Source organism: Capsicum annuum, unplaced genomic scaffold, assembly GCF_002878395.1.
Source record: "Capsicum annuum cultivar UCD-10X-F1 unplaced genomic scaffold, UCD10Xv1.1 ctg5428, whole genome shotgun sequence".
Classification (NCBI taxonomy): domain Eukaryota; kingdom Viridiplantae; phylum Streptophyta; class Magnoliopsida; order Solanales; family Solanaceae; genus Capsicum; species Capsicum annuum.
The window spans coordinates 1-13977 of record NW_025862463.1 but is presented as its reverse complement, the minus strand read 5'-3'; the positions used below and the strand labels follow the sequence as shown (position 1 = coordinate 13977).

The 13977-nt window shown below is 29.6% G+C and overlaps 1 protein-coding gene across 1 annotated transcript; it reads right to left on the bottom strand.

Annotated features, from left to right (window-relative positions):
* Positions 1–716: 716 nt before the first annotated feature.
* On the bottom strand, positions 717–6255 carry LOC107852148 (carotenoid 9,10(9',10')-cleavage dioxygenase 1). Its single transcript, XM_047404235.1, has 13 exons — positions 6081–6255; positions 5572–5709; positions 5369–5471; positions 3540–3805; positions 3276–3455; positions 3047–3125; positions 2867–2948; positions 2599–2661; positions 2351–2489; positions 1917–2244; positions 1625–1707; positions 1358–1519; positions 717–989 (listed from the first exon to the last, which is right to left on the bottom strand). The coding sequence occupies exons 1-13, from the start codon at positions 6183–6185 to the stop codon at positions 876–878; spliced, it is 1842 nt and encodes a 613-aa protein (XP_047260191.1). The 5' UTR covers positions 6186–6255; the 3' UTR covers positions 717–875.
* Between the last annotated feature and the right edge of the window lie 7722 nt (positions 6256–13977).

The window sequence follows — 13977 nt, the reverse complement described above, 5'->3', positions numbered from 1 at the left end:
TTTTTATTGATAAAGTAGATAGAATATAATACTATTTTGTAATAAGTAATCATTCAGAGCCAAAAAAACTTCATCACACTTAATAAACAGAACAAATTACTCAATGCACACTCTATTTAATAAAAGAAATATGCAGAAATTTAGTGAAAATTCAGTCAAAAAATCTGAAATATTCTCTCTATATTTATAGACGATAAATGAGTGAGATGAAGAACTGCAATTCAAAATCTGTCTTTTTTAAAAAAAAATAAAAAAATTAAAATTTTATTAATCACCAAAGTGTATTACTTACAAGACAAGCTTAATTACTCACAACTTTACTAATCTTGAAATAATCAAACACAGCAACCTCTCTATGGTCTAGCTACTGCCTAATACTACACAATAGAATTACTATTTTTGCAATAGAATCCAAATATATCTTCTGGTTCAATATAAAAAATGATTTTTTCTTATTTCCCATTCACACCTTATTATAAAATTCCCAACTTTCATGAAAGTTCTAGATGAGGTCAATGTCACCCCTCCAATTATCTAGATATATATTTTGACCATATATATGTACCCTATACCTTAATTTTCATCAAGTGAATCACTAATCCTATCTAAAATATATGCGTTGTGTTCCTAACAATGTATAGAACAAGGTTTGATTTAAGAATTTAGATTGAATAATATCTCATATTAGAGGTGACAAATAAATTGTCCGATTGCTCAAATTTAATATAATATCAATATGGAGATGACTTAAAATTTAATTGGTTAGCATGAGTTGGTTATAGTCGTTGAAATTGCAGAGGCTAAAAATTTCAAAAAAGAAAAGAAAAAAAAGAGAGACATATATGTGATTATATATTATACTACACTAACTATAACTATAAGTTGAAAAATGGCATAAAAGCTCCATGAAATCCATATGGCACTCTACTTGGTAATATGATTATGGCAATTGGCTCACTTTCAAAATCTTTTGCGTCGATTATATAAACCTGCAATATACAAATTATATGCATATTAGAATAAACTAAAATTTCAAAATCATGTTCGAGTAGAATAATCTACATATATATAAGAAGTTTCAACGAACACGATTCAAAATTAAATGAATCAATCATAACCAAAAAAAAAGTCTATATACATTTGTCGACTCCCTTTGAAGCATACATATGATATTGTTTAGATTTAATCAACGACTTCTAAAACTTATTGATTCAACTAGTCTGAATTCACATCTTAGAAAGTTTGCTATGAAGGTGATTTGTCCATTCAAAGGCATTTCATTGTAGGAATACATATAGAAAATTAACATATGGTCCGTAAAAAAAAAATAACATCGACAAATCAAGAATCAGCTTACTTGAGATTGATTTGTATTCTCATTGTGCGTGAACGCTACTATCCAACCATCATCCTCATCGACACCTTCAACTTTTTGAACAAATATAGCTCCACTACAAAAAGTATTTTTAGGAAAAATGTGATACTCAACCTTAATCAAATCATCTTCTTGTTTATCATCCTAATAAATTCAACATCAAAAAAAATATCAGTTACAAAAATGAATTCTAAACTTTTAGAAATGTCAACACAATATTATTGTCACAAATTTTTAAGTAGGAATTACCTTAGAAATTTCAACTTGTCTTTCTTCAAAATGAAGTTTGGCTATCCCTCCAAATTTAGCAAATCCTCCTGATAAATTCTTTGCTAAATTCAAGATAATATGTCATCATGAGGTCTAGTTAGTAATATGAAAATATTTATTTTATTAATGCTAAATAATAAATAGCTGTCGCTAATTCTACTAATATGATGAATTTTATAGCTAATAATTTATGATTTTAGTAGTGATTATATCTCATTTAAAAATTTGTATTATATTTGACTTGGAATGAAATAGAAATTAGAGCACTAACCAAAGTAATTAGAGAAATCTTCTGAATCTATAAGTTGTAGATAGCTAAATTTGTTTTTAAGACCAATGAAACGTTCATTGATCATTGGGAATTCCATAATAAACTGATGATTAGCTGTAGTTGGATTTTTCATCTTCACTTCTCTTGTTTTCATATTTAATCTCCATTCACAAACATGAAAAAATGAAAGAATTTCTTTCAACACTTGAACGTTATCTTTACAGAAACTCATCTCGTTTAATCTGTCAAAACTCAACCCAAATTCGTCTACTATGAGTTCCGGTCTTGGTATAATCGATCTGCAAGCTCTACATGCCCTCACCACCACCTTTTACACACACAATAAAAGAGATAAAATTAAGTAATTTTAGTACTAGTTTCATGATCACATATATTTGAAATATAAACAAAGTTCTAAAAAAATGTAAAAGTACCTCATCATTATCTTCAAAACAATTTATTATGTGAAATACACAGCATGGCTCAATTTCAAACCATTTAATGGAATTAGCATCCCCATAATGAGGCATTATTCCAATTCTTGCGTATTCATCTTTGTCGTATTTTATTAATCTGCATAATCAAAATTATATCCATTATTAATTGAAGGATTTAATCAAAACTATTTCATAAATTCTAGAATATCACTATCTCTTTAAAATATAAAATTTGAAATACTTACTCTCCTCCAATAATAAGTCTGTTAATGTCAATAGTTAGTGGAAAATCCAAAATCACAATGTACCTACACATAATTGTTAGTTTATTACCATATTAGAATAACATTAGCATATATTATAATTGCATTTAAGTTCATATACACTCAATAGCAACAAAATAATAATAAAGATTGTTTTTCATTTTATCATATCAAAATTGGTCGAAAAAACTACCTACTATTAAAAGTTGATATTATCAATAGTACAAAAATTTATAATATTAATTATTACCTCCTTGTAACTCCTATTTCATGGCAAAGAATACACCTATTAAATTTGAGATCCACCTTGTGAACCATTTGCTTTCCATCAGCTAAAAATAGGAAGTGAACTTATAAATAAATTAGCAAATTACAACAACAAAAAACCAATTGAAGCCTTCTAATAGATTCAAAATTAAAAATAACATACCTGAAATGACTCCCAATTCAAGAAAAGGCTTTAGTGGATTAATTCCCATTATAACAAGTTCACCCGTATGCGGGATTTTCTGTTGAGACATAATATAATTAAATAAATTATAGCTTCATAACTGTCACTAAAAAGAACATAACATGAATTTTCACGTGCGTTCGACTTATAAAAAAAGAATCAGTTCCACACACATGAGGGACATGTGAGTCCTTTTATGAAAAATTACCTTTGGATGGGCTGTGAATGATTGATTCCAAGCTCCATTGACAGTCCAATTACCCAAAGTTTCAAGTGTTTGTATGTTTATCTCTTGAGGCATATGATTCTCAGCAATTGAATAGTACCTCTTTCCATGCTCAAACACATTTGTGTTGCTAATATATTTGTGCAATACACCAAATCTCAACTGCAAAACGATAAGGATACATGCATATTATTCAGACGTATGTTGTTTGAACTCTTCAAAAATGTATAGTTGATCATGATATACCAGATTTAGAAAGGTAGTCATCAAAACAGCAAGAGCATCCCCTTCCATATTAGGAAGAAAACCTGGTTTCTTTCTATTTTTTTCCATGTTGAATGTGTCTGTTTCTACATATTTGTTTTTGTACAACACATTCCATTTACTTCCTTTTCCTTTTTCTTTTGTGAAGTACAAAGCATGAAGCATTCCTTCACCTTCAATCCATAGATGGCTTGATTTTCCAAATATTGACTTGCTTGATTTTAATCCTCCAAAGAGAGGGTTTGATCCTGCACGTCAGAGGCTGATTCAGAATTTAAATTTTTGATCGATTCAATTTTTTAGGTTCTAATCATTAATTACACATTTGAAATTATGAATTCAAAAATTCTAAAAATTACACAAATACAAAATTTATATTTTCAATATTACAAAAAATTTCAACTCCCTAAACATATTACAAAAATCCCATATATGCACAGAATGTTATGTATATGTCGGTTATGTTATGTATATTAATAGGGAGAGAGAGTAAAGTAATTAAAAAAGTGAGAGAGAGTGTAATTACTTTTAAAAAGTTGGTATTTGTGTTATTTATACTTAAAAATTTAGGATATATAGGTGCTTTGTGTAAAAAATATTGAAGTCAGTTGACCTATTAATTATATGCTACATATGCATTTGCGTGCATATGACACTAAATAAGATGTTTAATATAGAGAAAAATATTTTCTTCCGGAAAAAAGCTTTTAAAAATAAAAAACAACTTTCATGGTAAGATTAAAAAAAACCGGGTGGACGTTAGGCATTCGATTTTTTATCCCAATTATTCGACATATATATATTTCGATAAAATGAAATAGACAAATAAAGATGAACGGAAGAAGTATATATTTAAAATAGGGACGTCTCAAGAATTTTGGTGGCCTAAGGTGAAAGTTAAATGAGAGGTCTTAAACTCAACAACAATAAAAATTATACACATTTTTTTATCTCAAATCTATTTTTCTTGCTTTTTGAGAAACAAAATTATTAATAATTCTTTTATAATCAATTTCTTCTTATAATTTATGTTGAATTGATAATATTATCAATCCACTAAATTATTGACTCTTTCTCTTTTTAAAATAAATTTTAAATAATCGAATTCATATTTTCTAGTTAATAATATAAACAGTTATACAACAACAACATATCAGTATATTTTTATAATATAAAAAAGTATAATGATATAGTAATTTCGTATTTTTAAGTTTTTTATTTTTTATTTAATTCTATTTTTTTTAGCTGTCTACTACCTTTTTAATTGAGAAGACTTCTTCCTAAAAGAAAATTCTTTTTTACATTATCATATAATAAGTGCTAGAAAATGAGACCTTCCACAATTGCAGGCCTTAGGCAATTGCCTATTTTAATTGCCTTATCAGCAGGCCCTAATTTAAAAATATAAAAAGAATCTCAAAGGTTTTAAAAAATGGGGCATTGGGATTGTCAACAGCTTTAAAATAATAAAAATTCAAATCAAATAGCTGAGATAGGCTGCACAGAGAAATTAAGAGTGTGGACAGTTTGCAGAAAATCAGAACACGAACACTCAAATAATTTTGTATACGATAATGTATCGAATATCAAATGATATTAATATCTTGTATAAACTATCAAAATTGAATTATTGAAATAAATCTCAATTCAACTAGACAATTCAATTTTTGGTGATTTAATAATCGATATACTTCGATAATATAATGTTAAAATAATTTTACATTATCAATGGTAATATTAAAACTATTAATGTACCCTATAACATACTTATTTCATTGTGTTAAAATACTTTTAGACAATTACATACGTACCATTTCTTATGTAAACACCCTTAGGGAAATCGTTTGGAATTTTCCCTTGAATTGTAGTGACTCTTACAACTTCTCCAATTTCTTCAACAGGTGCAAAATTACTCTGTCAATTATATTGTATTGATCTGTTGGTGAATATACACAAAGTAATAAATTGAAAATTGTATCAAAAAATGTGATAATGGACAAATATATTTATATACCTGAGATGGAGACAAAGGTTGGTCCACAAATTCAAAAGTAAAATCTACAAAAGTGTCCAATAATTTGGAAGAAATTTCCTTCATAACTTTTGGAACATCTACGATCAAGGGAAAATGCTCCAAATTTGTCAAAAGTGGCTGTTCATCATCAAAATGAAGCAAGTTGTAATTTTACAAAACATATATATAGTCAAAGATCCAAATTGCACCAAATGTAAATGTGCACAAAGTTCAAGAAAAAGAAAGATTTTTGGTATTGATGGTATGATTGAAGGATCGACAAAGTAATTGCTAATGAACCACAAGGGTTGGTGTGGTGGTTCAACACCTCACCTCTTAAGCAAGAGGTTGGGGGTTCGATCCCCACCTCTGGTGAATGGAGAAAACTCTGTGGCCAGTTTCCTACCGCTTAGTGCGCTGACAGTGGAACGGAGGATTAGTCTCACGGCTGCTGGCTGTGGCTTGGGAAACCAAAAAAATTGCTGATGAATCGTTTGTAAGAAATTCACCTTCAAATTAGTCGAGACTGAGCTCCTTAGGTCTTTAAATGTGGGTATAATAGGCCTTTGCAAACAACAATAATTAACTTGACATGTATAAATACAAGCAGCCATTAGTATAAAAATTCTTCTTTGATTCTCTTCACTGTTTTCTTGTATTATTGAAGAGTTGAATAAAAAGATATTGATTGGAAGCACATCATGAGAATGGAATGGATTTATAGTTGGACTGCGTGACTACAAAGCATTATATATTTTTCCTACCAAGTAGGTCACATGATTGTTTGTCCTTTTTGGGGTTTCCACCACGTATGGAGTTCGATAAATTTAGATTCATATCAAGAATTTATGCATGTTGTTGAGTGAAAATTTTCAACTAAGTAAAACCAATTTCGTTTAGCCGGTCTTTGTTATGGTTAATCAACTAATCCACATCCCAAAATGAAGAGTGTATAGGGTACATTGTAGAGAAGTCATGCGCTTAGTTTTCCAACTTGCTTGTATGCGAATGTTTTTTCTTGGAAATAGTACAACAGGAATTATGGTCTTCTGTCTTCATCGTTTCACTTGTCGTTGTAGGACTTAGTAACTTAGTATAGGATGAAGTAGGTGTGGTATTTCTATCATGGGGCTAATTGATGTTTATTTTAGAAATAATATTTACTTGCTCTACTGCCTAAAATTTTCTGCCTAACTTCGGTGCGCGGGTATGTCATTCCATAGCTGTTGTATTCAACCAAATATTGCTGCCAAACTTTAGTCCATTCGCATATATTCTCCCTAAATGGAGCGCTGATCATGTGGGTTCTTAACATATGTATACATTTTACATAATATCCCGTCTATCAGCAACACCTATAGTCGAGGGTCTATCAAAAACAATATCTCTACCTCCGACCCTAGACCTCATTTGTGCAATTGCACTGGGTATATGTTGTTGTTGTTGTTGCATCAATAGCGCAGCTACTGATGCTGAATTCTCTCATGCTGCATTATGAATAAAACCTATCCTTCTTTTTCCATTTATCTTCATGCTCTACATAAAGCGCGTAAAAATTATTGCAGTCATTGTGATCCTAGATTTCGTGCTCTTAATTTCTTGAGGTGAATAAGGAAAAGAAATAGCGATTTTGTGAATTGAGGTTCGGATTTGAAACTCCACAAATGCAAAAAAGCACTTGGTGATTCTCCATATCTATTCAATTTTTGTTGAACAAATGGTACATGTACTATTGGAAAAGTAGCTATCCCGTGAAATCCATCAAGGTACATGCAAGTTGGTGTGGCGCCTTACTCTTTCAATACATTTAGGAACCAAAAATAAATATAAATACTATCGCGCGGTTTAATTCAACCTTAGTGAAAGAATACATCAATGAGAAGTTAACTCAGTAATCTTAATGAGCTTTCCCCTGCAAGGAATGAAAGTGTGGATGACCCGACATCAAATATACGATTGTTATTATACACACAATCTCCATACAACAGCAACAACATACCCAATGTATATTTGGGCAGAATATATGCAAACCATACCTCTACCTCATAGACGAGAAGAAAATGGTTGCACCAATCCTCACTAAATACTTCATAAGAGAAAAAACAGCCAATACTTACAAAACCAAATGAAGCAAAAGAAGTTCATTGTCTTGATCAGCAGCAAGTAAAAGAAATGTTTACAATTGGAGATTCAAAAAGGTTGCAAAAGAAAGAAGCAAACTTTCTATTTAACAAGTATCAAAGGGGGGAAAGAATAAGAGTAAAACCAGTAAGTATACGAGAAGTATGAACACTGTAGTCAATGAACAAAATATGAATTGTAGTTTCGCCATTTAGCATCCATCACTCCAACAGAGAATCGGGACTTGCAAGAAGGTCGAAAGGTTTGCCTATCCAGTCTTTCAAGATTGTGATTTGACCCTCTTTCATAAGAATGTCTTTGTCGAGGGTATCTACTTTCTTTTTCAACATGCTGATCTCATAATTCAACAGCATGTTCATCTCGTTGTAGCTCTTAACTTCCTCCCACATGAAATCCCTCTCCTGAAACACTTTTGGTAGTATTCCCTTCACAACGCGGAGTTCCTTCATGCATTCTTGCAAATCATTTGTGAGCTGGTTGATATTTTCGTCCTTTTTAGCACCTGCCAGAATCAACCGTAAACCATGAAAAACAAGAAAGATACAAAGATCACCAATAACATTTCATCAAAAATTCAAAACAAACTCATAGCTTAGAAGTTCAGCCAAATCATGAATCCATTTTAAATGTTAAAATTCACAGTAGATAACTTGTGAGCTTGTCCAAGAATTAAGTCATATGAACGAGCAAACTTACTGAAACCCCTTCGAGTAACTTTACCACATCAGAGCACAATCGGATCAATGGGTTTGAGGATATCACAAAGTTTATCATGTTCTTGGTTGGTCCAAGTGATTACAAATTAAGGCGATCAGACATGTCGCAGAAGACTACCACATGCCAGCAACTCATGTATACAAGTTCATAAAGAAAACCATGAACTTCAGATGGAACAAAGATGGACCTAAAATCAAACAGAAGTAGAAAGCTAATGCAGAGAGAGTAACATGCGAACAAGCTATCATAAATGAAGACGAGGTATCCAAAGTTGAAAAATAAAAACTATTCCGTTGCAACGAGATCTTAACATTCCTGCTTACCTAAAGCTCGAGATATTTCAACTTGGGTGTGGCATAAGAAAGAGCGTCCAACATATTTTGCACTTCACATTTGAGAATGTCGTTACCTCTAACTGCTGTGGCTAGATTAGCCTAAAGTTGCTTTATGTCCATCTCATCGGAATAGAGCTTCTCCCTTAGCATAGTTGTCAGCAAAGTTTCCGATTTAAGCTCTTTAACCTTTTCCTGGTAGTTTTCCCAGACATAATCTCTATCGTCTTGGGCTACTCGATATTCTTCTTATAACTGAGTGAGCTGCTGCCTTAGATTTTGATTCTCCTCTGACACTTGCTCTATTCTCTTAGATAAATCTTCAAGTTGTTTCTCCGAAAATGACATCTTGATTCTATTATCTACTTCCTTCTCATTAAATGAAGAGACTTTCCTTTGTAGAGAGACATTCTGCTCTGCAAGCTCCCTTGCCCTTTCACGGAGTCTATGTTGTTCAATTTGGTATTTCTCAAGTTTTAGAGACTAATCGCTGGATCTTCTATCCAACTCCCTTTCCAGTGATGATTGTAACTCATTCTTTTCTGTCTCCAATCTTCATGTTCGTGAATCTAGTTCTGCCTGTAATATGCTGGCTTCTTCCTTAGCAGAAGCCCTTTCAGCAACTTGATTCCGTAGCATGCTTGAAACTTCAGAAGCCATTTGTACTTTATCCTTTGTCAATCTTCTAATAGTCCGAATCAACACTAGAACGCTAAGGTCTCTGCCGTGAAGAAACATTTGTCATTACTTTGGACAAGCAAATGCAAATTAAAACATCAGTTTAGGTGTGAAAAAAGAAGCTACAACAAAATGATATGCATACCGGCTTGAATCACGACCAGATTTCTTAGGATGAACTTTCTTACTGTGACCATGGGGAGATTTTCTCAGATCCGTGAAATTGGTTTTTCCTGACCAACTGTTATAGAAGGATCCAGATGACAATGAAACACTCCTCCAAGAAAAAACTTCCTTGGACTTTAATGGTGGTGAAGGGGTCTTGTTTGCATCATTAGTTGATGATCGAAAAAAGAAGAAGTTTTTCTTCATCATCTCTATGTATGGAGACTGTACATGAATCAAACTAGTGTCCATGAGTTTTCAAAGGACAAAGCAAAACACTCATAAACAGCCACTCACAAATCATCATCCATTCATGAAAATATTGCAAGCTAACTAAATACTTATTAGACAAAGCAAAACATCTCTCTTTCTAAATACTTCTTCTTCAACAACAACATACGTAACCTTGGCAAGTAGAAAATTTATTTTCCATAAATCCTCAGCAAGGAAAGAAAAAACACAAGGATATTTATGAAGACATAAGCAGTAACAACAATAGCAAGTAAGAAAACAGAGGTATACGATACAACAAGTAGAAAAGAAATATATAATAATAATACTACCAGAAGAGACATAACGCGAAACTATTTACTACTAGAGTTCTACTGAAAATTAATAAAATACCCCACAAACAAATAACACAAACTTATCAAATCCTTATGATAAAAAAAATGATCATGGTAAATAATAATTAAAAAAAAAAGAGAAATTACTGAATCAAAGAGTTGAAAGAGTAAGAGCCGGCAAAAGGTTGTCAGAATCTGTAGGATTCTTGTCAATTTTTCTTGAAAATGCTGCAGGTCTAGTTATTCTTGGCTAAAGATGTGAGCAATCAAATCAATATACACGAAGGGGAACAACACACGAAGGCATAACTAAGAACTTATTTGGCTTTGATTCATCTATATGGTAAAGAAACAAGTAAAAAAAATGTTATACCTATTATATAATAGACTAAAATGTATAGACCTTTTACAGATACTAATAATAATAATATTCATACTTAATAAAGAGACCTCAAATTTTGAGTCCAAAAATAAAATATATGGTTAACTAATAAAGAGATCTCAAATTTAATTCATTCAAATCTTTAAAGAAAGGAATTTGTCAGTTTTTGTTATTAATTACCTTAATTGCATGCATAAACAATTACGTAATATCTATACCCATTTTAATTTTTAAGATGATCTTACTAATTTATAATGAGATCTCAATTTAATTAATTCCAACCTTAAGGAAACCATATATTATTAAAATTGAAACTTTTTACCTAAATTGCATTATATCTAACGCAGGAAAGGAGATAATTGATCCCTTTAAATAACTCTCCTATCCTATCTCTCACATTGATTGGATTAAAGATAAGGAATTAAAAAATTACACTAGTTTTATACAACTAGTTAATCAGAGGCAGACTAGAATTTAAGCACGACGGAACACCTTTGCCTTTAAATATAGTTACTGGAAGTGCCAAAATTCGGCGTGCAACTCTTAAAACTTAATGATTATGAGAAAATTCTTAGTAAAATTTTACTTTCTCCATCTCAAAATAGTTAATATGTTAGCTAAAAAAATGTCTCAAAATAGCTTACATGTATAAGAGATCATGAGATTATTCAACTTTATATATATATATATATATATATATATATATATATATACACACACACACGCACACACACACACACACTAGATACCTATGCCCGCACAAGGCACGGGCATTTTGACAACACTATTGTGCAAAAGAGATCCAACTTTGCAGAAGATTATTTTCTACTTGTTGTAATTGTTTCGTATAGGAGTAAAAGAAAAGAAATGCAGTACAATGAACCGATGTTAACATAATATATACATTCAGTATGGAACGAAATTGAGCTTGTTAGACTAGTCCAACCAATACAAAAGTGATTATATAAGTGGATAAAAATCTAGATAGATTGTTGCAACTACAGTTGGCGACACGTCATTCGTTTGGACATTCCTGAAAAAATACATGATGCACATCTCAATTGAAAATTTAAAATATATAAGTTATGGAGACACATTCATCAATTCTGAAATATTTATTGCATTATAAAATTATCGAAATGCCCTTGATAGTTATTTAATAAGGAACAAAAAGATATTTATAATAAATTACTACCATGTATGATTCAATTACAATGGTCTAAATAAAAATATTATTAAAATAATACATGAGGACAAAACTAATAAATATAAGAAAAAAAATAATATGCATGTGTAACCATTTTATTGCACTATAAAAATGAGGACAAAACTATCATGTATTTATAAGGAAAATGAGGACAAAAATGATACTCATTTAATAAGAAAAAAAAGATATTTATAAAAACATTACTATCATGTATAATTCAATTACAAAGTTCTGAATAAAAATATTATTAAAATAATAAATAAGGAGAAAACTAATAAATATAATAAAAAAGTAATATGCATGTGTAACCATATTATTGCACTATAAAAATGAGGACAAAACTAATAAATATAACGAAAAAACAATATGCATGTGTAACCATTTTATTACATCCTAAAATTATCAAAATATCCTTGATAGTCATTTAATAAGAACAAAAAAGATATTTATAAAAAAGTACTGCCATGTATAATTCAATTACAAAGGTCTAAATAAGAATATTATTAAAATAATACATGAGGGCAAAACTAATAAATATAAGAAAAAAAACAATATGCATGTGTAATCATGTTATTGCAGCATAAAAATGAGGACAAAATTAATAAATATAAAAAAATCATGTGCATATGTAACCATTTTATTTACTACTATATATAAGTGAAGGTTGGGGTGATTAAAATTACCAAAATACCCTTGGTAGTCACCCCAACCTTCACTTATATATATCGAAAAACCCTTGGTAGTCATCTAATAAGGATAAAAAAGATATTTATATAAAAAAAAATACTACCATGTATAATTCAATTACAAAGATCTAAATAAAAATATTATTAAAATAATACATGAGGACAAAAATAAACTAATAAATATAAGAAAAAAGCAATATGCATATGTAACTATTTTATTGCACCATAAAAATGAGGACAAAACTAATAAATATAATAAAAATCATATACATGTGTAATCATTTTATTTACTACTATATAGAACTGATGGCTGGGGTGACTAAAATTATCGAAATACCCTTAATAGTCACCCCAACCTTCACTAATATATTAAGTAAAAAATAATATAATAATAATAAATAGAATATAATAGAAATAGAAATAATAGTAATAAAAGTAATGTTCTACTACTAATAAAGTAAAGGTATGGTACTACTAAAAGACAAATTTGTAGTATTACCAAACTTTTACTTAAATATTATATATATTAGTAGGGAAAAAAATAATAATAGTAGTATTAGTAATAGTAAAAATAAGTAATAATAGTAGTAGTAGTAGTAGTAGAAGTAGTACTAGTAATAGTAAAAAAATGAGTAATAATAATAATAATAATAATGATAATAATAGCAAGTAGGCACTAAAAGACAAACTAGTAGTACCAAAACTCTTCATTTATATATAAGAGTAATATATATATATATATATATATATATATATATATTTAATTATAGGTGAAATTACTTGTTTATTATCCCTTTTTTCGTAATATATACATATAAATAATATATTTTCATACATGGTTATATTATTGAGGAGATGTGATTTTGTATGTTGTAATTTTTTATTTTTTATTTAGTTTTACAGACTTTTTATAAGAAATATTCATTTTTTACATAAGATATACCCATTCTAACGCATAAGAGATTTTTAAAAAGATTGCTCTTCCTCATATTTTATTTAATAAACATTTAATATATTTTGTAAGTTAGAATATAATTCTCTTCATTATTTGCAATGATTGACAAATCTATGCAAATATTCACCTCTAATTTTTTACTTGATATTTTGCCAATATTTTTTTAATTGCTTTGTCTTAAATTTTTGCCTAAAATCAATAAATTAAAATCCACATTTTACTCCAAATTTTATGCCAATTAACATTTTCTTACTCTTTCTTTTTATATTTTTTTACCATCTCAATACTTCCATATATATATCCTTTAAATTTATTATAATATGCTTATTAACCGAATAATTAACACCCCTCCCCTCATCAGTCTATAGACATTTCCTTCTCACAACTTAATTGAAAAATAAGTAAAATATATTATTAAGTACAGAATCTTGGAATGGTTACACCTAGAGAAAGAAATAGAGAGAATGACTTCAAAGAATATTCAGCAAAAATACATACATGTTGCATGTGCCATGCCATAAAGAGGCTCTTGTGTGGAATATATGGGTGTCAACCCATATAAAGAATAGTAAATGA

Coding starts and splice junctions, on each gene's coding strand:
- LOC107852148 (XM_047404235.1), bottom strand. CDS start 6,185: ATGGCTGCTTGTATTTATACATGTCAAGTTAATTATTGTTGTTTGCAA. Junction 5,710..6,080: donor CAGTCTCGACTAATTTGAAG/GTGAATTTCTTA, acceptor GATGATGAACAG/CCACTTTTGACAAATTTGGA. Junction 2,490..2,598: donor AGACTTATTATTGGAGGAGA/GTAAGTATTTCA, acceptor TTGATTATGCAG/ATTAATAAAATACGACAAAG.